This window comes from Lissotriton helveticus, chromosome 6, assembly GCF_964261635.1.
Source record: "Lissotriton helveticus chromosome 6, aLisHel1.1, whole genome shotgun sequence".
In the NCBI taxonomy this organism is placed as follows: domain Eukaryota; kingdom Metazoa; phylum Chordata; class Amphibia; order Caudata; family Salamandridae; genus Lissotriton; species Lissotriton helveticus.
Genome location: NC_136067.1, coordinates 1,704,035,767 through 1,704,062,033, shown reverse-complemented (window position 1 = coordinate 1,704,062,033; position 26,267 = coordinate 1,704,035,767). Strand labels below are relative to the sequence as shown.

The window sequence follows — 26,267 nt, the reverse complement described above, 5'->3', positions numbered from 1 at the left end:
GTAGAGGGCTAAGGTAAGCACTGAAGAGAAGGGGCAATACGAAAGGCTTGAGGGACACCAGCTATGGATTTGAATAGGGACAATGAGAAGAGAAGAAGTTAAACAATAAGAGATCGGTCAGTGAGGAAAGCGGTAATCCAGTTAAACCCCTGTGTTTCAAAGTCTCTGTGGCATCAGATGTATAGTATCAATGGCAGAGGAAAAATCAAATAGTAGGAAATAAACTACTCCTTTTGAGTTTGCAGACCTAGTATTATCATCCCCTGTGGCGATCAATGCTGATTCTGTTCCACAATGAAGAAAACAAAAAGGAGATGAGTGAAATACCTGAAATGATCTCAGCCACTGTTGATTGCTCTGGGACTTATTCCAGTCCATTGCTTTATGCTGCAGCCAGAATGCAATCCGGTTTGGTAAACCAAAAGTTTATTTTCATGTACAAATGCTGATATCTGGTTGTATGCGGATATTTCAATATAGTTGATTAACAATGGGCGTTTGGCAAGTATTGAAAAAGGAATGTTCCATATATTGTAAACTGATGTCCCCTTTGCCCTATGTAAGCGCCCAATTTGCTTTTGGTCCCAGCACACAGGGCTGAAATATGACTGCAAGACCTAGTGCCTGGCTCGGAGGTGAGAAAGGCTGCCAAAAACATACTCTTCAGCAGATATGAGACTACTATCCGTGTTAATTCAGACATTTATGTGAGCGGTGTTGACAGCATGCCATTTTCGAATCCAATGTATTGGACGGGTCTTTTCATATTTTCCAAAGAGATAGCACAAAATCATGAAGTCTCAGAAACTTAAGTGTGAAGTGAAGGAGTCAGGACTGCCGTTGGACATTCTAGAGTAACTTTTAGCAAGGGATGGCTGATTAGTCCTTCCTGAGCACTGCCATATGGTTGATAGTGGAGAAATGGGAGTATTATGCAAATTCAGTTGATAGAGGGAGAGAAAATTCTGGCCTGAGCCTGGTATTTTGGTCTTCCCCTTGAGTAGTCCATCTAGGAAGGCTGATGACAGCCAAATGCTGAGCTTTACACTTACTGTGCTCATGTTACAAGCACATTACTTTTACTTGGAGCCAGCCTTTTCACTACCTGCTGGGAACGCCATCACCTTACACAAAGAATGTGTCTGTGCTGCAGCCAAGAATTTAAATGTGAAAAGGAACATCTCCAAACTGTTTCCTGAAATTTAGACAGTGGATCACATCCCTGTGTGCAGCTTGTATATAAAAATGGGACCAAGCTTCTTCACGGACCAAGGAAGGGGGTACTCCGCAGAACCGCAGAGATGCAGATGTACAGGGCAGGCACCAATGATACTCAGTTTCCAATAGGTGAGAGGACATAACCTCAAAACTGCATGTCATACTGGAGGACTATGAGTCAGCCTGACACCTGGCAGCCTGTCTGTCTGTTTAGAGCTGAGAAAGAAGTGGCTTGTCCTACAGGTGCTGCAGACTCACAGCTGAAGACCACCCATCAAGTCCAGAGTTCGGAGAAACCCTTAAGAAGTGGGCTGCTGCACAAGAGTGCCTTAAGTTGAACAGAGTGTGCTGAGTGTCTCTGGGCAAACCTATAGGCACAAGAAGAGCCAATATGATCTTACAGGTCACCCTGTGCTGACTCAGCTTTTCCTACACCCTGAGGACCACAACGTTCACCATGAACTGGAGGAAACAATCCCCCAGCCATGAGTGTTGGAAATGCATAGTCGGAGTGCGTTCGCCCATTTTGCTGCAGCTTTCATGCCCAACGTGGATAGAAGTTGGCACCCGAACATGGCCCTGAGACCACAACACCGTACTCACACCATGCAGAGGAAGAGCAAGACACCAGAGGGGGTGGGGGGGGGGGGTGACTAATTGATTGAGGCCCAGTAGCTACTCCCTGCCCTGTTGCCCACCCCGACACAGGTCTGACAGGGAGAAGCAGGAAATAATCAGCATTCCAAACTGCTAGCAAATCTTCCCTTCTCCACCACCTCCTCCTACTCGCAGCAAATCCTGAATGGCTACAAGCATTCTGATGGGTCTTAATTAAATGAATGAATAAAAATCAATCTGGACGTCTATTTCTTACTGCCAATTATTAGCCTTTGCAACAGAACAGAAAGTCCTAAAATTCAATCTATATTTCTATATGGGCATGCTCAACTTCACAGACGGTACAAGGTATCTTTCTTTGTGCTAGCCTCGATGCAGAGAGCATCTTTTTACATATTTTTTTTTCATGAAAGACATTTTCGCCACAGGTGCTTACCCCGATAACGCTTTTGCAACAGAAAACTGTATCACGCCTGCCTTTGAGCCACAGGATAAAATCCCAAAAGATCCCACTCTCCTTCCTCTAGTAAATGGAATAACAGCAGCATCTCTCATTAGGTTAGTGCTAAACGAGAGCTCGGTTTTGAGAATATTTTAAGAAACAAGATTAAAACCCAACATGTTTTTTTCTACTGAGATATTAGCAAGTTTAGCGCCATTAGCAGTTATTCCCATTGCGAATAACCACGTGTTTATGAATCTTCTGCACGCCAGTGTAAGCGTGCATCCTGGTGTGTTCAGCAATAAACAGACAGTACCACAATCCGAGACACAGGCAGGGCCAGAATGCCTTGCGAATTCCATCTTACTGTGTTCAAATGGAGGCTTCACAAAGCTCCACGCGGGAGGGAACAAGGAAAGTGCAAAGGACAAAGCTATTTATACACTGTTCTTTTGTAGACCCTGAAAAAACACATTGTGTACGTTTAGCCCAGCAGCCGCCTATCTGACCTGTGAGCATAACTCCTGGACTTTAAAAGCTTTGCTGGAGCAGTGATGCCCGGAGATATGTTTAGTTCCAGAGAAACAGCGTGATTTCGTGGTTTCACATGCTGGACCCCCTCAGTGTGCCTACAAAGGAGTGAGACCACAAATACTGGAAATGCTCGACTGGTGGAGACTAAAGGATGGAATTCCCATGGAAATTGACAGACCCAGGCAAATCAATATCTCAATTTGTAATGCCAGCATGGATGGAAAACCTACACAAAGAACAACACATTTAACAATACTTTTTCTGCTTCTTTGAAGGATTTTCAATGCTGGCTTTTGTATGTGATGAATGCATGGCACAGTATAATAAAAACGTGAAGGGGGCTGGAGAGCAGCATTGTGGTATACAGAGGCCTTGGGCCTAGGACATAACTCAAGGTCATTTGCAAGAAGGCATGTTTTTTAGGGGCAGTGGTGAGTGATTGGCTTGCATTGTTTAGTGTGGTTTGAAGATGTGTCCTCTGCTGTTTTCTGAATGTTAGGAGGATTGGATCGGTTCTGAGCTGTTCCAAACCCTGGGTACGAATATGGTGGAAGCTAGCCTTCTGGTCTTTTTTATCTTTTCATTTTTGCATTTAAGGTTTGGCGATTTCCTGTTTCCTGGTCTGTTGACATCTCAAATATACTCGCTCGTTAGAAGCTACCTCTAGTAATGTCAAACTGCCAGTCCAGGTCTACACAAATGAAACAGGGAAAGGAACGCCATGGAAAAGAGATTCCATATTATTTATCTATCACACAATCATAGTAATCCAGAGAAAAATGGTCATCTCGAGGAAGTAGGAGTAATGCAGATGCAGTCAAAGTCTCGAAAAACTCAGGGACATCATAGTAAATATGACAATACGAATTTCATATTATTTGTGCAATCTACAATTATTTTAGCCCTCAGTTGTCACTCCATTTTATAGACTTTAAGATTCGATGCAATCTTTTTTTTTTAGAGAAACATTGGTAGGTTAAAATTCCATTTTTTACAGGAAAATCAGGCTCTTTTATTAAGCCAGCCAATGTAATGTTAAAAGGAGCTTAAGCATCCATTCTGCTCCTGTGGCACTTTTGATAAAATATAGCATCTGATTTCACTGAAAAAACGTGAAAATACACACAAATCTTATACAAGGGGAGTCTGTGCTCATTTTAGCACTCCTGGTGCAGCATCATCTAACATGGAACAATCTACTGGACTATATGCTCATTGCTTTGCTTGTTCCTAGCATAGATCGAAATAGTGAGACATATTAAAACCAAAATATACTACCTACACTGAAAGCGTAAACGTATGACTTGTGTTCAACTTCTACTTGAACCTGTGAGGTGTGCGCAGCACTGAAAGACAGACCACAGAGTTTAATCCATTAGCCCATCTTTTACTGCAGAGGACACAGCTGCAATTTAGAAGGGTGCTTGCTTAAGTTAAATACGTTTAAAGTGAAAAACTGAAGTCCCAAGAATCACATTCAGGTTAGACCACTTGGGTGCTGAGTACCAGAGACAGCCTGCACACTGACATATCCCTTGCTTGGTGATTATATGCAGTCACTTGGAGAAGACAATGTTTATGTGCTAAATGGAGACACTGCTTCTGATGTTGAACTTGTGGTATCAGGCAACAGACTTAGAGCCCTGCATAGACATGTTTCACTCAACTAGTTAAGTGGTTGAAGTATCAATGATGCAGTTGCTGGATAAAGAATTACTTGAGCTTTTCAGCATTTTGTATACCTATCCTATCTGAAATGGTTTTGAGAAAGCTCTCGTGTGGGGGACATCAAAGGCCACTTAGAAATGCTGAAAGGACCTGGCACAAAGGTCTACCTTAATTCAGGATGCACAGAGCATCATCCGACATTCATAGGATGGTCGCTGCCATGCTGTGTCCCATTCTGGTATTTTCCGGATGTAAACAAAGGAATTTTTCGGGGTTAAAAGGGGCATGGTCTTGTACTGATGCTGCTGTTTTGAATTATTTGATAACTAACTGGATTTTAGTGATGGATCTTTAGTTAAACATGTCAGAGGGCTCCTTTGGGCTTCCTCAGAAATTGTCAAAGCTGATCTCTTTTAGGGCCCGATGTAGGTAATCCCAGATTACCGATTCTTAAATACCGAATCATACCGATTCGGTATTTAAGAACTGGCAATCGGGATGTAGGTATATTTACCGAATTAATTACCGAATCGGTATGATTCGGTAATTAATGAATCGGTATTTACCGATTCTGTAATTGCCATTGATTCCTATGGGCCTTGAGGCCCATAGGAATCAATGTCAATTACCGAATCGGTAAATACCGATTCGGTAATTGGGGGAAACATTGAAGGGTGGCAGGGTGTCACTTTGACACCCTGTTGCACCCCTCAATTGTGCATGGGTGCACATGTTGCTGACATACATGCCCTTAGGGCATGTATGTCTGCAACATGGCACATTTTTTAAAGCAAAAGGGTTTTCATTATTTACCACCAACTTCTAGTTGGTGGTAAATAACAAATTCTTAAACCCTTGTAGCACTGAAAACAGTGCTACCTACATCTAAAATTACAGAATCAGTAATTTTACCAATTCGGTATTTTACCGAATCGGTAAAATTACAGAAACGGTAAAATTACCGATTCGGTAATTTTACATACCCCTACATCTCAATATCCACAAACCCGGTCGGAAACGGGCGAAAATCGGTATTTTCGGCCGTTTCCGACCGGTATTTGCCTACCTACATCGGGCCCTTGGTGAGGAAGGCAAAGACTTGTGTAAGGTGGCATTTACAGTGCAGAAGACAGGAGGGGATTAAGTCCCACTACTTACTATTCCAGGAATGTTGTTCCATGTGTAGGAGGCCAATTTCAGGTTGTTCATGGTATTCAGTAAATTATATGAGATACAGTAGCAGGAAAGAATCCCACTTCTGGGCGTGCACAGAGGATGGTACAAGTGTTTGTTAAGATGCTTGAAAATTATGGCATGAACTGTTTGTTGGGGATTCTGACACTTAAGGGTGAGGACAGCGAGGAACGGATCCACGCACCGTGTAGTTAAAGCCTAAACAAATGTATTTTAAGTAATTTGGTTATGTTTAAATTAGTTAGTTTATGTTTATCTTTGAGTGTAGTCCAAGCTTTGAATGAGTGCCAGTGCCTATATCTTTTCAATGTGCATCAAACTGACTTCTTGGTCACTTTTTCCTGCAAATAAATATATTAGTCATGGTTAGCCGAGGTTTGTTCTTCAGCTGCCACCATGACAGAGATAGAAAAATCATTTTGTGTGATTGCTACCACAATCTGTGTTTAAGGCTTTCACTTATGTGGTTCCCAGAACCAATGATGTGCACAATAAGTATGCTACCTTTTATTTATGAATGAGACAGATAGGTATTTTATCATTTGATTGGTTCTTCAGCGTTCAAAGTCAGCATCACGTAAGAAAGATCCTCTGAAGAGCTTTGATGAAAGTCAGATTAACACAGTGAAAATTGAATTATACTTATGAATACAACATAATTACACCATTGAACATTGATCAGTACATTACTGCTAAATGGAAACTGAAAAATTGAATGAACGATGGATGGACTACCTCTACCAATCAATCAATCAGTCGTTTGTAGAGCGCGCTACTCACCCGTGAGGGTCTCAAGGCGCTAACTGGCTGTACTGAAGGTAGGCTTGTATAAAGCACACCCTTGTGTAGAGTTCTGTGCTGCTTTGCCCGAGTGCTGTCACCATCAGTGCTTGTGTCCAGGAAGAAAGTTTGCCTCATGTTCCAGACTCAGGAGACACTTCTATCCTTAAGTTCCCCCTTAAAGACTTGCCAACCACAGTCTGAGTCAAATGCTGAACTCTTTATTTTTCTAACTCTCTTTCAACCCCTTGAAGTTCTTCTGTATCCTGCTTCAAGGTACTGTTTAAACATGTTTTTCATGCAGTCTTTTATTCTCTTAATCACCCCTCATTCTCAAAGCACTTGTCTGTTCTGGGCCAAGTTCTTTCGAGAAGCATCACGATTTATAGCTTCTTGATTCTCTTAACTAGCACACTCTCGGTGTCTTTCATCAACTCTACAAATCCTACACAATGAGAGATGTCAGAATTTGTTCTTACATCGTGAAAATGAGAACAAAAAAAATGTAATAGGAGGTAGTGTGAACCTGTTCGCCATTAGCAACTCTTGTAGGGTGGGACTGCTCATAGTGCGCAATGTGGAAATGTAACACCACTTGGAAAACGTGATGCCAAAAACAAAGCCAATTAAAACCGAACTCACACCCTATCTGTGCACATCACAGATTTCTGGCAAGCAATAACGCTTTGAGATTATGTTTTTTAAGGGGTGCAGTCATTCGTATCATTAAGAAGCGCTTCCAGTTCATTATCCACTCATCCTTGCATTAAACCTGTTCAATCGCTCAGAGTCTTTTTGCACCTTTTCATCAAACAAAGCTACACATTATCATCAAACACAAGAGCTGCCACAAAGAATTCATGTTTTATCATTGTTGAAATGTGTCAAAATAAGATTACTATCAATAGAATGAATGTTTCACACAGCCTTAATGAGATGCAACAGCAGTGACACAGGCAAGTGCACATTAACACCCATCACATATGTACTATAAGAAGAAGGAAACAAAAAACATACAGAAGCTCAAACTAGGTCTGTGATGTTTCTGATGGAACTTTTTCCCTTTTTATGTCACTGTCCACTGGCGCACATTCCTACGTGGATGTTTTTTGCAGACCACAAAGGAATGGCCACCACCTACAGACTCATGCTGGTTGCTGATCCCAGAAACTTCCTCCAGCAGACACATGGTCTACACCTTCAATGCCAGCACCAACCATACATGCCAACAGACCTGATCCAGGCAGGAGTCTCCCGATGTTTGTAAGCCCAAAGGGGATTTATTTGTTCTGTCTCCTGCCTAAAATGTCCTCTTTTTCAATGTAAGTCAGTGGGGAAAATCAGGGTCCCAGGTTTTGTTTTCTAACTGTCCCTCTTACCAAGTTCAAAATGTTGGTAAGTAAGCTCTGAGATCAGAGGAGTGCAGCACCCAAGCCCCTCAATGCGAATATAGGGGTGAGCCAAGGGCTCGTTCAGAGGACTGGTGCCTGTGGGCAGAGCCCATGCATTCAGTACTGACTGTATGGACAATACAGCTTCCGGAACACATGAAAGTAGGCAGGCAGGTGACAGTGTGATAATGTAGGTACTGTATGGGCTGACATTGAGACTTCACACATGTGTAACACAACACACCTGCTGGAGTCCACCGATTCTGCTCCCAAACACTGCCCTAATCTGCCATCCTGTTTTCACTGTGCCTCTCCCACCTGCATATCCAGATGTGGTCACTGTGTACCTGCAATAAATCTATCACCCATCGGCCCCAACACACCTACTCGTGACAACTCCTGTGCCTCCCTAAAGCACCTCAATGTGCCCACCTTCAACCGCTGTATTTACACCAGTTCCTCGACCTTTGAGCTCTATATTAGTCTATTTTAAACATATAATCCATCTACTATTTCCAAACAGGTGGTTACCCGAACTGCTGCCGGTCAGCACATCAGTCTGCTAACTCTGATAACAGTATTCTGATGGTATTCAGGCTATCGACCAAACCTTGCAACTGTGTATCTGCCTCTACGTAAACTACCTATAAGTGCACGAGATGGGGCTGGTGCATAAGTCAAGGAGAATGCACAATTGTTACCTATGCCTTTACTCTGTTGTCCTTATGAGGGAATTAGGCACTACTGCTGAACATGCTGGTGTGTTTGTGAGTGAGGGTGTGTATGTGTTGCTGTATCTATTCTGAGAGTGAGGGCAACGTGCACTCATACCTCTTGTTATATACCTATAGCTTAGTCTTAGGGAAGCATGACTTCGCTCATTCAGATTCTGTACCAGTGTTTTCACGAGGGATGGTAAAACCCCTTCAGTACACAAAGGTTCAAATGAGTGGGATTGTAAATATTTCTGTTTATGTAGCAAGTGGTTAGTGCCATCTGGATGAGCAGCGACGAGCATGAGTTTCCTTCTTCTCATGCTCACTAAGGAAGAAAGAAGGAAAAGTCTCCTGTGCCAGTCTGGACTGAAGCGGTTGGTGAAATAGCTGGTAGTGGTCAACGTGACTTTTCACCCCTGTGTGTGTATTCGGGGGAGTGCATCTCAACTGAGGTTTCAGAGACACCGAATAGTTAAGCTTTTATAGCTGGGACTGCATGACGCCAGCATTAGAGGGTTATATGCACAGTCCTGGCAGTGCACAATAAATGAAGCATGGACAATCGTTTTCAGTAAAAGGTACTGCAGAGCAAGATAATAGCAAAAACCCTGGCGTATTGCCTCTACCTGAATGGGACTGGTTAGGCAACTGTGCAGTTCCATTGTAGATCCCAAACTTGCTTGGCTTTAACTTAGGAGAGCAATTGTCCCATGAAAGGCGGGACGGATGGTGTGCAACAATGGTGTATATTGATGGTCTGCAGTTCTGAGGCCGGACTCATAATAGTGGTAGATAGGATTATAGACTTAGACCCATACAGTCAAAACAAGCATTGGCAAAGTCGATAAGTCTAACTTTTTGTTTGGGAAAGTGTTTGGGAATAGTTTGGCCACCTCTTGTTAGCAGAAGAGTTTGGCAATAGTGGGGATTGTATGTTATTTCCAGCTGTCCTAGAAAAAATCCATAACGAAGAAATGTCCTGGACTACAATACTATGAAAGTTAGTAGTAGAAACTTTATGCTTAGCAGACTGCATTAGCAAAATAAAAAGGGTACTCTCAAGGTATCATTACCTTGAGGGTACATACACAGCAAAATACGCAACAGAATATTTCTAAATATTAAATATTTTAGGTAAACAGCCACTCCATTCTCTATATTAACTCTTCATGTATTGTGTCTTCTTTCTTCCAGTGAGGCACGTGAGGGATCCAGCTACTTCCTGCTGAAGGCTCAGTCCTAGTCCACACCTATATATTGAGGTTCAGTTGCTATGCGCTGCTAAGATAAAACATAATAAAAAGGTGAATGATAAAGACGGTGTCAGGGTAGTCAAGAGACTGGGGGGTTAAGATGCCATATTCCAAGCGGGCTGTGACTATCTAAGTCCCAATTACTTGCTTTCTTAACCAACAAATGACATGTGAGGGAACAAGGAAGTGCTCATAGCATTGGGCCAAGTGGAATCTTTATGCACTTATGTCATCCTTTTAACTGCACTTGAAATTTGATATGGACATAGGTTATTGCACTTACAGGCACTATTATGGTTAGCTAACTTGCAGGATTTTGACAGGTTACTATAGTGATGACAGAGTAACGAGCATTGACAAAGCCGATAGGTCTGGTATTGGTTACCAGCCTTTAGTCTTTGTCAATACTTGTTTTATGTTGTCATGGTAGTGGTCTTAGCCTATGGCTGAAGTGAGCCAGCCCGCTGCCTTATCTGTATCATCAGCACATCGGCAGCGAAAGTAAACATCCCTACCAACCAGACGCTATTATTTTATGAACAGGTAAACAATCTGGCTGCCCTCATCAAAGGTCAAACGCAGGAAGTCTAGTGAAAACATAATTATCGTGCAGCTTTATTGACTTCCTTGTGGTAAATCAAACTTCTGATGGTAGACGCACTCTCTTCAAAGGCTCTGGCTCCAGGCTCCTGTTAGGTGGGCTGCAGCTTGCTAACTCGTATTGGATACCACCACTCAAGGCATTGGCTGATGAAGTAGACGGCAGTGCGGGCGTTGATAGGTGATTTTCTATCTGCTTCGTCATATCCTTCACTTGGCATGGGACTAATTCATTCTGCACTGATTAGGATGATAATGGAGATTGACATGACAAAATATTTATTTCAAATATATATTATTCAGGCTTGACACTAAAATCTCTGCTTTAGTAAACAAATAGTACTACAAGACAAGGAATGAGAAATAACCTCATAGATCTGAGTAATGTGCTAAGACATGCAGAGTTAGTATATTAGAGCGAGACACATGAAAGGGAGCCAAGCAGGGGTGAACAGATTGGGATGTGTTTATAATTAAGTCCTTTATGCAGTTCAATGCAAGTACTTGAGTGGAGGCGGAAGGATACGTCCAAGTATCCATTAGCACTAGGTGAGAAATGAATACACCAAAAGTCTGAGCCAATACATGACTAATAAAGTCTCAAGCGAATGGTTGAAAGACGATGGTTACAGAAAGCCAATGGTTGAAAGGGGTGGACTCAAAGCCCCCTCTGTGTATACTGATAGCAATATTTGACAACAGTGCTACCAAAACCCAGATTAAAAAAAAAATTCCTTGGATCAAACAATACAAGCCATACAACTGCACGGTGGCATGCGTACTGGAGAAGCTGGGTAGGCTCAGTGGCGGGGGAGCATCAATCGTGCTGAAAGATGAACAGCACTTTAGTGGCCGTACTACACTGCCCAGTACAGCAGCGTTGGTTGGTGCCAGGAGGTGGCTTGCCTACAGTGTCTACTGCACTGGCCACCCATGTCATTACATTATCTAGCGTGGAGCAACAGGGGCCATGCTGTGGAGTCTTGAGAAAGATCCAGGTTAGCAATGGTACAACCTGTGGCTGGCTAGTCCTGCTACCACCCTGGAACTTGTTTGGAGACCATGGACCTCTTGGAGGCTGCCATATGTGAGTGGTTGAAGCTAACAACTAGACAGGTACCCTAAGATGCTCTCTGAAATGCTGCATACTACAACATGCCTGAATAGTGGTGGCGGTTTGTTGGAAAAATGGCTGTCCAACTACTTCATCAATTATAAGATATTGATAAACATTAACAGAGCAATACCTAAAACACACGTTTAACCATTCTTGACAGCTAAATGATCTCATTCCCTATATCAAGCTTGCCATATTTGCATCTTCACTGAATTGTCATATTACAGCAGATATTTTAACTGTACTCTCTACCTACATTAAAAAATATTTCATAATTTCATTGGTTGCTTTGATTCCCCAGACCATCAGATTAGGCTGTAACTTTCGACTTACAAATTTACTTATATCGAGTACTAGCTATTGTAATGTGGAACAGACTCTGCTGGTCCCACGCTTGGATGGGGAGGATTGGTGGTAGCTCCACAGCAACGGACACTTCCTGCTGAGTGAAAGAAAGACTATATGCCTGGACCCCCCCATTCTGCAGCTTATAGACGCTCTTTGGCCAAGAACTTTGAACACAAATTGGCCATTTCATTGATCGTAAACTGCTTCATGATTCCCATCTCAGTGATTGCAATGTAATGTACCTGGAGTGCCTATGTATTGAATCTGTCCTCTGGGTTTAGTTAGAGCTACATAAAACTGAAGATAAAATAAGTGAGTGGTATTGCTCAAGTTCAGTGCAAACAAATCTAACATTTTATTCATAAAACGTTTGATGACATAGCTAGTTGGCTGGTATTAGAATTTTTAGGAGAGCTTAAGCAACAAGGGAATGTGCTACATGGAGTGACCCTAGAGCAGCAGAACCCTAACCAGTGTAAAGACTGTTATGCAGCAGAGCATATAATATAGGTAGTTACAAAAGGCACTGCTGTGCAGCATGTCTGCAAAACATTGACAAGGCCAATAGATCTCGCATAGATGAAACACATTGGCTTTGCCAATGCTTGTTTTTAAAGTATGCCTTGTCTGGCACTCTTGCAGATAACAGATGTTTTTTTTTGTTTTATTTTTTACACAAAGCAGCCGGGAGGGGGAGGCGGTTGTCTTGCACTGGCCGCGTCATAGCTTTATTGTGTGACACGAAGGCAAGCAAAAAAAAAGATGTGGTAGGAGTAGGACTTGACAAAAAAAAGCAAGGATGAAAGGGGGTAAAGCAAGCAGCAAGGTCACAGTAGGGGGAGGGAGGAATAGGGCAAGCAACTACCAATTAGGAGGCGAAGGAAGGGACGGGGCAGGCAGCGATGAAGTGCGAAGGAAGGGGCAAACAACAAGGACATTCTGGGGTGAGAAATAAGGAGAGGGATAAAGAGGGCCTAAAAACACATGCTCTTATACAGTGCTAGTTTAAATAACCAAAAAGTACCACTGCAAGTGGGAAGGCAATGGAAGGACAAGAAACTGTACTTGGTTCAAGCTCCAAGAAAAACCAGAAGAACCGAAGAGAAAGTGAAAGCAGGAGATGCTGCACAAAGAGAAGCAAGGAAATGATAATGATGTCGCAGCCAATTGGTGGTAAATAATGGTTAGTAATTGGCGAGCTCTAAGACAGTTTGAAGCTTTTGTTTTTTGTTTACAAGTGATTTCACAAGCACACCGGAAGCATTGGGCAGGCGAAATCTAAAAAACTAGCAAAAGATCCCTCACTCTGCTGAGAAGCACCCAGTGCTGAAAGTACATAAAAGCCAATGAGGCACTACAAAAGTGGCGTCCTGAAGACACGCTGAAATTAAAGTGAGGCTGTGTGTGACACAGATTCTAGCAACCGTACAGTTCCAAAGCCATGCTGAAAAGATTTTGGGATGGCTGATATGTCATGCAGAAAATGTCACTGCTAAGCTATGTATTGTCTCCTCTGGATATCTTTATTGTAGCCCAGTGTCATGCTCCCACGCTTTCTGTGCTCGTGTTGTTTGGTTTTTATATACAATACTAGAGGGGTGTATCGTTTCTAAAGTCCCAGTAGTACTCTTTGGAAACCGCTAAATTCATCCATAATTCCTTGTATACCTTATCACACTTACAATTCAACAGGAATTTATCTATAACTTACTGATCTGTGAATACTCCAACTGTACATGGAGGTTTCCTCAAACAAGTTATATATTCTTTAATAGTTTCTCTCCCACCCTGCACTCTCTGCCCGAAATTAAAGAAGTGTGCTTACATATATATCAGACTCACTGCGCCCATGAGCAGCCTTTTCTACCAATTCAAGCACGTTTCCTAAACCCTCCTGTCCTTTACCACCATGCAGCATATAAAAAGTGACAAGTTGCACTGCTCACCTAAATTTGATCCACAAACTCTTGCATACTTCTGGAAAAAAAATGTTTTTACTTGCTCTATCTTAATATGGTCCGCTTTGGTGACTCAATGTATGGTGGTGGAGTTACGTTCTACATGTTCCTTCCAGAATGATGGAGTGTTCACAAACATTTTCAGAAGAAGGGCAGACACTAACAGGCTCTTCAAAGTGTCTTCAAAGTGTTGTGCTTCTCACTTTTTGATCCCTAAATAATTTGCCATAATTGCCACTGTATATGTCCCCAGGAGATAGTATACTTAGAAACACAATTGAAAGTGTTTTTTTAAAGACACCCATGGCAAAATCAAAACAGTATCTTGACAATTTGCATTGAAGACTCATGTTGCCAACGTAATAAAAACACATTCATTATTTCAATGTTGATATTTGAAATCAATACTTTCCAAAGAGAGTAATACGAAGGTGTACATAACACGGTTTCCTATGACAGACACATTCCATTCTTCACATTTAGTGTTATGTGCATACAAAGCTGTCTCTGACTCTTCCTTCATGTGTGATTTTGCCCTACTTTGCTCTACCTTCCAATCACTTTTTCTTTAACTAACATCAGCTAAGTTTTCTCAGGAGGCTAGAGAAGGTGCCAGTTTACTGTTAACAAATTTTCCTCCACTTCTGTATCTTTTGCGATACTGGTTTCCTCATGCTTCATACAACTTAAATTGCACATTACCAATCTGTTAAGATGGCAGTCTCTCGCAAGAGTCTGCCCATTACTTCCTTTTCTGCGGTATCAATTTCTCAATTTACAAAAATGGGTGCTTGACATACATGTGCTGATGCTACATCCGCTTCTGTACCTTCTATGATGAATGTGTCTCGAAACACAGCTGTAATTGCATTTCACTGTTGGCATGCAGCATCTCACCTGCCTCATTAAGTTTCCAATAGTGTCAGTGACCTTAGAGTATTATATCCTCATCTCTGGTGAAGTTATCAGGTGACATCAGTCAATAGGCTAACACGCTCACCTCTTCCCTGATGTCCAGACGTTAGCTCTGACAGTTTAACATGCCATCATCCTTCGTTACCGTCGCAAAGATGACAAGGAACCAGGAACAGCAGAAGATGCAGATATGGTTTATTCCAAGCCCTTGAGCAACAACTGCTTTTTCAGCCTTCTTCAGGACTAACTGTCAAGAATCTACAGTATGGCCCAGACCCACGTGAGAACGGTTCGGGTTGATGGAGTGGCCAGACCATTTCTGGCATGTGCTGTACGGTTGATGTACGTGTGTGGTGACTCAATGGGGCACCCTAAGAATAGTCTGGCAAACTTAATTATTTACTGTATTTTATATGGTACATGTCAATGCATTCCATATGAATATCAAAGCATCTCATCAATCATTCATTGTATAAATGTACAATTAAATACAAACTGATGGATTAAAAAAAACTACAAGTCTAGTTTCCCATAAAACATTCTAGAATGGAAATCCAGAATGAGAATACTAGAGATACCTAAGGGTCTTTTACCAATTGCCTCAGTGGCCGTACATGTCCTAGATAACATGTAATCAGCTTTGACTCCATGTTGACATCTCAGTACATTCTTCACAACAACTGCTGGACTGATCCAATTAAATAATCTTCAATGACTCTCCTTACACAGGGAAGCCTCTATAAATACCACATGCAATGTGGATACCCCCGTAAACTCATGGTTCTGTTCAACATTAACCACCTCTGATCCTTTTCTCCAACCTGCCCATTCCAGTTCTGTCACCCATTCATCCATCTCATTCCTTACCCCTTCTGCCTCCCTGTCCACTGCCACTCTCCATCACTTGCCTGGTTGCCTCCATCATTAACTTCCTTATCCAATCATATACCACACATTTTGGTATTTCTACTCACCTTCCAACTCCACTCCCCAATCACATCAACACCCCATTCATGTCTTTTCTCCCATTCCGTAGTCCAGTTTCGTGCTCCTGTGTCCTTCTGTCCACTTAGCCTACCACCAGCCACTTTGATGTCCCACCCATTCTCTAATCCATCTATTTTTCTTCAGACTTATGTTTCTTACCCGGCACCTGTCCCCTCACCTACTAAGCGTGTCCCCCATCTTTTAACTCCAGGCATATGTGGATGACAGGATCGTCTACTTTCTGCAATACTCAATGCATGTAGAGGTGATGAGGAATACGTGCCTGCAGCTGCTATAATTTGCCTTGATTGTGGAATACATACCACATCAGGAATAAGCCAATGTAAATTCCGAGCACTGAAATGCATTTTGCTTTTGGTTCTATTATTCCGTGTCCAGTACTAGAAACTTCGGAAATGCACCTGCAGTAAATATCTTACTTCATCCTGTAAGTGCAGAGAACGTGATATTCAGGTCCTTTGCACTACCTCCCCAATGCAAAGCGTGCAAACATCGCATACTCTACAGTAATGCCAAGAAATCCTCTGGTTCAAGTACCACAGGGATCCTCTTGTATTGCCTGCAATCTGAACTACAAGGAAGAGCTTTCCTCCCAGCCTGGTAAAAGTAACCGGTGCCTTTATGTCCCAGCTGTTTTCAGCGTAGCTGTTGGAAAGGGGAGACGCTCCAGCTTCATCCAGTTGTTCTTCACCATTGTTTATCCTTGTTCGGGGACGGATGCAGGATGGTGGTCTTCAAGTAAGTATCCACCCACTAGGCAGCCCCCAGGCACGGCCAAATACTTCCACCACTGGGAGTGCATAAAGTTTATCTTGCCCACGAGGGAGGGTGATAAGGGGGTTATCCCCAAGTTGGCCACTCTAGGAGACATTAATCTCAGTAGCACCGAGCCCAGTGCCTTTTATTTGTAAAACACAAGCATTGGGAGATCCAGAGGGAGTCATCCCATCCTGACATAGTGCTCGGGGCACATTGAGGGATTTTTCCCCCCCAAGTTGCTACCCAGGCAGGCAGAAAGAGTACTAAATACCAGGCAGTTAAAGAATGGGTGAGACCCTGTTTGGTAGTCACCCAGGGCAGACAGAAGCTCCTGAGCTCCAACCGTTACGGTTGAAGTTGTTGGGCACTGGTGTCCTCAGGGATGTCCTACTATGACTCTGCAACCTGGGCCAAGGACAACCCTTTCCACACTTGACTCTCAGGGTTGGGAGGGTGAGCAATCACAGGCTTTTCTGGGAGGTAGAGTTGGGGTATGAAGTCAGAACTATCAAATAACAGAGAGAATAACTCCCATTTTCCGCCCAATGCTCGTCTCTTTAGAAAATAAATGACTTTTTAATCTGACAGCAATACTAAATACAGCACAATTAAATCCAGTAAACAAAGTATTGATCCCGGTCACAATTCTCCTTTGTGACACTACGCCCACTGATTCCGTTCATGCTAATTCCTCCTTGGAGACCCTCAATATTGTACTTGCTTTAGTAATTATAGCAAACGCTTGAATCATGTTCATGTGCAGTTTTTTGGGTGCCTTTGTTATTGATGAACTCGCAGTTGAACAGTTTCAAAAGTTATATCCCCTGGTGATGCCTTGAGTAAAAGGTTAGTCTCCCACACTCAACCAGAGTTGATCCAGCAGCCTCACCGTCCTATGGCACGCATAGACCCACAGTGATAAAAGGCAGACTTAAGCTGGGTGTAGCCTGTGTCTCAGTGCATGTAGCAGCCTGGTTTCAGTTCAGCAGTGAGTGCCAGCCCCAGCGCTTGTGCACTGATGTGGGACCAGCTACTACGGCCCGTCTTGCCATGGAAATAGAGTGAGACCTGACTGGGCTACTACGTAAGTACGGACGCAGACACACACCCATACTGGGTCATTACAATCATCATGGCAATTGCAGCTCTGATTGGGGTGGCTTAGTTGCTACCACAATCAGGTCAATGCAGTCATCACGCAGATGCATTCCCAATCGGGTCGGCACAGTCCCCATGTCAGTTGCAGCTCTGATTGGTCAATCACAGCAGTAGGAGTCCTGACTAGGCTGTTATAATCACAAAGGCTTTGTAGGAAGCTGGCTCCGTATATAATATACCAAACTAAGGTATAGTGTGTACAGTTTCCAGGGTATCTACACAGGTATAGCAAAGGCTAAATTAGAACATCACTAACAGCTCTCTTTGTGGTAGTGTGGTCCAGCAGTTAGGCTTATCAGGAGGGCGTGTTAAGCATTTACTATATTCACTCAATCAAAGACTGAAGGTACACACTTACAGACAGAATCCAGACCAATTAGGTAAGTCTAAAAAGGTATAGTTATGTTTTATTACTAGAACCAAGCAGGACTTGGCACAGGTAGGTAAAATATACTGTCAAATTAAAAACTTTACAAGGAAATGCAGTTGTGAATGGAATTGCAATCATTAAAGGTTTGTATTAGCTTTTAAACCCGTTTAAAACACTTAAGAAATTACTCTTGATTACTTTTGGATTACTTTGACTACTCAGGGTGATATGCCTAGATATCACACTGTGGATCCTACAATACAAAGGAAAGTAAGACACTTCTTGGTTTAAAGAAAGTTACATTGGGTTTCATACAAAAAGGCAGCTCAAAACAAATTTTTTAGAACAAAAGTCATAACATTGGTTCCAATGGGGGAAAAGAAGGCTATCGGTTTGCAGGTAAGTAAACGAACCACCTGCAAGAGTATCTTTTGGGGGTTAGAACCAAGGTTCAGTTGGGCACTGAAACTGCATCACCTGCGGCACTAGGGCGGCCGGGTGCAGAGTGCAGGGGCCCAATATTAGCCAATGGGGTTAGGAGGACTTTGGTCAGGGGCTATTTACGAGCAGGCCACTCAAGTGTGGGAGCAAAGCTCCTGGGATTAGGATCAGCACTGCAGGGACCAACAATCCGCACAGGAGCTGCACCACCAGTAGCACTGACGCAGCCGGATGCAGAGTGCCAAGAAAATATTGGGAGCCCTGTAGGTTGCAATGTAGATCTCCGGTTTGAAGAAAAGGCTGCAGGCTCGGGCAAGGAGGTTTCCTGAAGGCAACCGCTGGCAGGAGAGGTAAGTTGGGTTCTTGGGGGATGCCTGGACACCGTCGGTTGGGCCACCCAAGGCCGTGGGGCATAGGGTGCAGTGGTGTCTTTAGGCTTCGGATCTTCTTATCAGTTCCGGTCACAGTCTGGGGGACCCTTCAGGTTGAGGTTGCAGGCGTCGGTCTGGAGCTTGAGGTAGGTCAGGGATCACCAGATCCCAGGTTAGGATCGCTAGAGAGACCTCCTTGGGGTATCGGGCCACTCTAACTGGGGCCATGGGTGTCTAAACCATGTGAAATGATAACTAATGTACAGGAGATGAGATTGAGAAATAAGCCCACTGGGGCTTGCCAGCGCTACATTCAGCATCTATGCATTTAGACACATATGTGGAGAAGGCACACCAGTGCCATATGTCAAACATCATTTGGAAAGAGAAAAGTCGGGATTCTAGAGAAGACTACATTTTTTCCCCAGTTCTCACTCCTGAACCATTTGATGTGAAGGCCTGAGACTTTACATACATCTTAGGAAGATCTAAGCCTCCTGCTGCCAAAATGAACAAGATTAGTTGTGTTGTCTGTCAACAGCCTACAAAGCAACCCTTATAGAAGCCTCTTGGGATTCTTCACTCTGGAACACCTGAAAGAAATGATAGTACTCCAAAGAGGAGGAAAATACCAATATATGGAGGTCAAATGAAGAAATTGTGCAATGAATTATCAATAACATTTTATAAATGACCATGACTCCCATTCTTCATTTCACAAATTCAGGCCATTGGAAATATGCATGAAATGGGTCTGCATGGCATATGAATAACTTACAAGTAGCTACATAGTGAAGTAGAATAAAAGAAAAAAATTAATACCACCAATACCTTTTCCTGGCCAAGCCAAGGTGATAGGCTCTGCTTTCAAAATAATCTGCTGACTGACAATTTAGAATGTTTTGCACTCGAATCTTCCGGTTTTTTTTCTTAGCAGACATTATTTAAATGATGTGATCAGTTTGTTTCCAAGTCAGTACGAAGACATTGTATATGTTCTAATATTTCAAACGATGTAACCACCATAAACATGGAAGAAGTTGTTCATTGGTCGGCAATATTTCTGACAATATTGAGAAAAGGTGCTAATGCAATCTAAAAATGTAAAGTAACCTTCGGAAATACATTTTTATCAGGACTCCATATAAACTTGCCACATAAAGATTGAAGATGTTGTAGTCTTACATTAGTTACTTCCAATGGTATAGACCGAAACAAGTATAAGACTTTAGGTAGAATATTCATTTTTATAATATTGCTACGTCCAGTTAATGTGAAATGCAGCCGTTCCCATTTATCTAGTGACTCCCTTACACTCTGTAATAGTGTTTTCCAATTAACATCCCTAACTTCTGTCATAGAGGCACGAATCAAAATACCTAAATACGTAACCTCCTTCACCACTCTATTGTCTGACCACGCAATTTTATCTGAGCACAAAATTTGAGTTTTGGCTGCGTTTAATTTATATCCAGAGATTTGTCTGAAAGCAGCCGCTAGACATTCTATCTCTGCTATCGCTAAAGCAAGATCAGACATCGTAACGGCAATGTCGTCCGCATAAGCAAACACAGAGAATTGGTAATTATGTGCCAAAAAGGGAGGAATACGAGGATTACAAGCTAACTGATCTATAAACGGGTTAATATAAAGAGCAAATAGAAGGGGAGAACAGGGACACCCCTGTCTGGTGCCCCTAGAAATTAATAATGTATCGGAATAAAGACCCATAGATGATATCTTTGCAGTCGGCCTAGACGTGCTATGCGTTTTATGACACTTCCACTTCATAGAGGGGGTTTAGCCATACCTGATTTTGTATTATACTTCTATACTTGCTTCTCGTTGAAAATGCGAGTTATGTTAACAGGGGAAGGCGCTATGGATAATGCCTCTGCCCCTACAATTTTTGAAATACTTTTGGGCCCAATAGCAAAGCAAGTTTTAGTCAGTGAAATCGATGGTAGTTATTTTAAACGTACCCGGTTTAAGGTTCTGCATAGCGCGTATAAAGTTTGGAAGAGAATAAAAAGTCTCGAACCTGTGGGAACAATTTCATATTATACCCCCCTAAATGCTGCTAAAAGTTTGCCTTCTATATTTGGTGATAATACTGTGTCTACTTGGAGAGGGAAAGGCATTGTTAAGTTAGGAGATCTGTACTCTTCCGGGGGAGTTTATAAATCTTTTGATGAACTTCTTAGTCAATATGATTTATCTAAATCACAGTTTTTTAAATTTCTACAGATCCGGGACTTTTTGTTTCATACAAAACTTACTATCATGCATCATTCCATCACAGAATTGATCAGACGACAGGAGAAAATCAGTGTGCTTTATCAGTTACTATTGTCATTCAAGCCCGATGACCTGGAAAAATATAATGTTAAATGGTCTATGAAATTAGGGGAACAAAGCATATCGATGGAGAATATTATTAAGAATTCTAGGAATATATTAATGTCAGCCAACCTGAAGGTACAATGTTTTAAAACAATATTTGATTTATATTACACTCCCACACGAATGGCCAAATGGGGTCCGGGGTTTGATGGCAAATGCTTTCGCTGTGGGGATAACAATGCGGACAGTGTACATATTTTTTTCAGTTGCTCTAAATTATCTAGATTTATCTTTGACATAGAGAAGTTTTTGTCTTATGTTATGAAATGTTGGCTGACAGTGACTCCCGACATTATGTTACTAGGTATGCTTTCTCCTATTAGTCAAACCATCATATTACATAAACATTGACAATTGATATTTTTTTCAATGACAGTAGCTCGCCTTTGCATTGCAACTCAATCTACAGAAATATTCTCCTGCATTCGAGCACTGGCGGGAAAGAATGTACAATTTTTATGAGTTAGAATGGAGTTTATATGCTGCTAAAGGAATTAATAGACGACAGATCGGTATTAGTATCTGGGGAGCGTTCCGGGTTTATTTTGAATCTTAAGTACATTAGATGTAACTCGTTTATCTATTTATTTATCTCTTTCTCTCCTGTGTTTTTATAGATGTATATGTATATCTTTGCTGCTGTGAAATCAATAAATAAAAAGCTAAAAGGAAATACATTTTTATGCATGGAAATCAGTGGCTGTACATAAAAGAATGAGGAGAGGAAGCCTGCATACAAGAGAGGGTGACCCTCCTATTCCGACCACCCATAGTATAACTGCACGTGTATTGGTGTGATCCCATCCCCTACCCCAAGCACCCCACAATTTTGATGCCATGCGATTCTGGCGTGCTGAGAGCGTGACTGCCAACGGGGGTCTTTAGAGACGGTTCTTATGCATTTGATAGAAACTATAATAATTTACTCTCAAACATGGAAAGCTACTACATGGATGACAGTTCCATATCGTTACCGAGTCCAGTGAACAAGTTTAATGAGTGGACTGGATAAGGTGATCTATTTATCATATCAAGAAAATTCCAATACCACTGGGTGATGTGGTCACAGGGCTTGGTGAGAATTTCCAATTCTCGACATTCCTCATGAAAATGACGCAAAATGTGGTGCAGTCTGCGCCAAATTCTGCTTGCGTTCACATTTAATGCCTCTTTTCCACACAGAAAATGTCATCAGGTGTGATCTGGCGAAATTCCCTAAGAAAAAAATGCAGAGGCTGCAGTGTTTACCACAGACCTTACAATTCTGACCTTGCACAGACATGGGCTTCTAATAAGGATCGGAATTGAATACCCCCCTCAGAACCTGTGCCCTAGAGATGAAAAATCAAATGCACCCTTGTGTGTTATAGTCATGTGACCTGTCAAGCTTTTTATAACATTGTTTTGGACTAAAGTAATGATACAAGTAAGAATAAAGCCTTTCTGTGCGCCTTTACATCCCCAAAATGGCATGTAATTGGCCTAACAAGCTAGCCTTTGGATGCAATAGATTTGTCTTCCCCACAGCTTGACTCGTATGAATCCATCAGAGGCGACCTTCAATGCATCACCGCTGGCCCCTGCGCTCTACCTGTCGCTGACATTTTCCTACTGTGCTGCTGAGCCACAAGCGCTGACCCCGCGTCTAGCCGCAGGTCGCTGGCGCAGCGCCTGCCTGTCGCATTGAGTGTGCTGTGAATGCGCTGGTAATGGGAACTGCTACAAAAAAAGATGCAAACAACAGCCTCGATCTTGGATGCGAGAGGGCTTTCGGACAACTCAAAAGCTTAACAAAGCCTCTAGGGGCGATTTACTCAATATCGAGCCAACTTCTCTTTTTTTATAACTCTCTTTCATGTGACCCAGAGACTTCACAAGCACATCCCATTCAGATGGCACCCAAACTGAAAGAATACAATTAACATTCAGAGCTCGTCAGTGGGTTAAAAACAAGAGTCTCTTTGTTGGTTAACAACTGCAGGGCATAAGGTCTCTTTTATGTTGCAGGCTCAGATATTCAGTACACTCTGGGATAACAAATGCAGAGCATGCCCCTTAAATTGCACCTAATGGGATTCAGTCCTAATCTCCTCTGCTCGAGGGCCAGTGGCCTTAAGGCGAACAATGCTCACGTGTTCTTGTGGCTCAAACCTTTTGAAGGGGTGTTCTCTGTTCCTCCCCCTGTGCACGAAAGACATATTAGGATCTTTTGTGAGATACAATGCGTATTTACCTAGCTTATCTAGTTACCAGTATACTGCAATCTTACAATTTAGTATTTCAAAACCAATAAATACACCTAAATTATTTTGACCCTGAAGTAAATGAGATCTGTCTAAAACTAGTGCAGAACTAAGAGTTTGCAAAGTTTGTGTTTAGAATTGGCATGCACAAACTTTTGATTCAAGGAACAAGAAAATCTGGGATTCAGCACAAGGAATCCCCACTGTGACTCTTCGCCCAACATGATACTGTACACAAACCAACTACTAACTCACAACTCCATGACAAACCTTTAGTGTCAGGATCTCCCCACTTGAGTTACCCAACAGGCGACACCTCATGCACAATTTAGGTGTTGAATTAGAACACGTCACCTTTTGAAGCATGAAAACCTTAAATTATGTATGTGAAACCCCACTGTGAACCCCAACACGGTACTGAATTACAGACCTCTTTCTGCTACACAACTCCATGACAAACCTGGATCTTCCACTGCATTTGTTCCATGACCACGGGCTATTCTCCATGATAGTCACACAATTATCATTGTCTCTCTCACAGTGATCGATTCAGCTGACAGTACCACATCTAACATCTGTTCCATCAAGTCTGTGCAAACCAATCTATTCATTTATGTATTACAAATATTCCAAAAGCAACTAGCTTCAGGGGCATTGGGTTGAGGGAGGGAGTGCAATGGCCGCCCACTTCACCTTCAGACAATCTGCATTTGATAGCTTCACAGACTAATTCTAGACAGATTTAAAAAATAGTGACTGTCCTCGATTCTGCAGGTTGTGGTTTCTACCCTGCTGCCTGACTACACTTCATACTCCAGAGGTTGACATATTTTGAGCTATTTCAACCTTTGAAGGAAATCACGTTATTCAATAGTTTCTGTATGTGGGTCAACCACTCACTGCAGGCGATATGTATGGCTGATAAACCTTGAGAAAGTCCTGTAGACAAAACTCATTAGCTGTATTCTGTATGATAATGTCCATACCTGAAGGCAATAAAAAAACAGAACACCTCAGAGTGGTTTTGACTACCAATGGAGTCTTTAATGCACTTTCAACTGTACTTGAGGTTTTATCATTTACTTCCATAGGGAACATTAGTGCTGTGAGCTACTTAGGGAAGGGGGCATGCAACAATTCCCCGGATGTGCTTATGTGTCCATCTCTTATTTTTAAAGTGCTTTGTATTGGTCCTGCCACTTGTTCGTCTGTTCCATCTCCACGGATACAGAGTCTCCTTTTGTAACTTGCATGATTCGGGGAACATGAACACCAAGAGCCAATCCTGACCCATTGTGGTGGACGTGAACTAGACACAACACCTGTCTTACAATAAATGATCGGGGGGAGGGGGAAATAGACAGCAGCCCAGGGGAGTTACAATCTTTTTGGCTATTTCTAGCCCCATGGAGCACCATGCAAACGTGGGGCTACATACCTACTGAGAAAACTCACCCCTATCTGTCTCAGCAATCCTCATACCTCTGACGCTCTGTGGCAATTAGAGGGATCAGAAAAACAGTCAGATTTGACCAGAGAATGAGTAGGCAATCTCAGAAACGCGGAGAGCCTGTAAAAAGACCTACACCTCATGGTTACCATTAAGCTGATACCAACCACTAGTCATGTCATGGGCATGGTACTCACAGCTGTTACAAGGAGTTCCACTTTAGCTGCTTCCCTGGAGTCCGACAGAGGCTCTAAATTAACTACATCTGCATGCTGCATATCTCGGTCAACACTTATAACAATAAAGTATCTTAAGTTGTACCTTATAAGTTGTATCTCATTAAAGTAATTCATCATAACCAGACCATTAGAAATAGATAAGAGAAGATTAACTATTCTGGCCAAAAGTGTCACATCCAAAATCTACCAGGTTGTTCCTCGGCCTTCCTCACCAATGAAATTGGACCGCAGCATTCCATTTCCTCATTTGGATGTTTCTGATGCCACCACACTTAGCGTTTGACCGGCATTTCAACCAGTCTCTTTTACCAAAATGCTGGCTAATCAAACGTTGCGGATCCTCAATGTGGTTTACCTCCACTTTATGTTTTGCTGCACTCAGCTGCTTGGCTCATTACTGGCATTAGGCTGTTTGAAAATATTACGCGAGCACTTAGGTCACTGCACCGGCTGTCCATCAAGGAAATATTGGACTCAAAATGGTGAGCCGCAACCTATTCATTAAACACTTGAGAGTCTTCATAACTTCTAAGCAAACTCAGCCTGTCTCAACATCCATTTAATAAGGCAGATGTGTACTTACTGTCAAGCACTCTCTATTGCCATCCCCAGGGCTATAGGTTTCTCTTGCACGATAGGCTCACACTAACACTTCAGACTTTTACAAAGTAGCTGAAGTGTTTTTTGATTGAATAATTAGTGTCTTACCTTGTACTTTTACTCCATTCCAGGTGCAGTGGTTGTTTACTGTTTGTACTATTTTGTGTTGTTTTTTTAAAGCTTTGGTTTGTTGAGGGTTCCCTCAAACTTCTGACAAGGTTTGTGCCCCAGAAAAATAAATATATAGCAATACATAAAAATGCATAAATATTCAATTAGTAGGATATGCATTTATAGCTTTTGTTCTTTAAACTTTGAATCCATGTAAAATATGTATGAATAATAAACACATTTGTCAAAGAATAGGTCAAAGATCGCAGGTCCTGCAGCATGCAGTTGTAACCTGAACTGCTTATTTTACTCTAAAACACAGAAAAAGAATTAACAAACAAAACAAAGAAGAGGACCAAGAT

At 42.2% G+C, this 26,267-nt stretch overlaps 1 protein-coding gene across 4 annotated transcripts in view; it reads right to left on the bottom strand.

Moving 5' to 3' along the window:
- MACROD2 (mono-ADP ribosylhydrolase 2) overlaps positions 1-26,267 on the bottom strand; it is a 1,869,528-nt gene that overhangs the window by 428,397 nt on the left and 1,414,864 nt on the right. For 2 of the 4 annotated variants that reach the window (XM_078647087.1, XM_078647086.1), the window contains exon 5: positions 10,401-10,654. The exons of 1 other annotated variant lie outside the window; for it this stretch is intronic. In XM_078647087.1, the coding sequence (XP_078503213.1) occupies positions 10,452-10,654 (203 nt within the window). In that variant the 3' untranslated portion in view covers positions 10,401-10,451. Of the gene's footprint in view, positions 1-10,400; positions 10,655-26,267 lie in introns of those variants that run through there. One more of the 4 variants, XM_078647089.1, reaches the window with a different exon arrangement.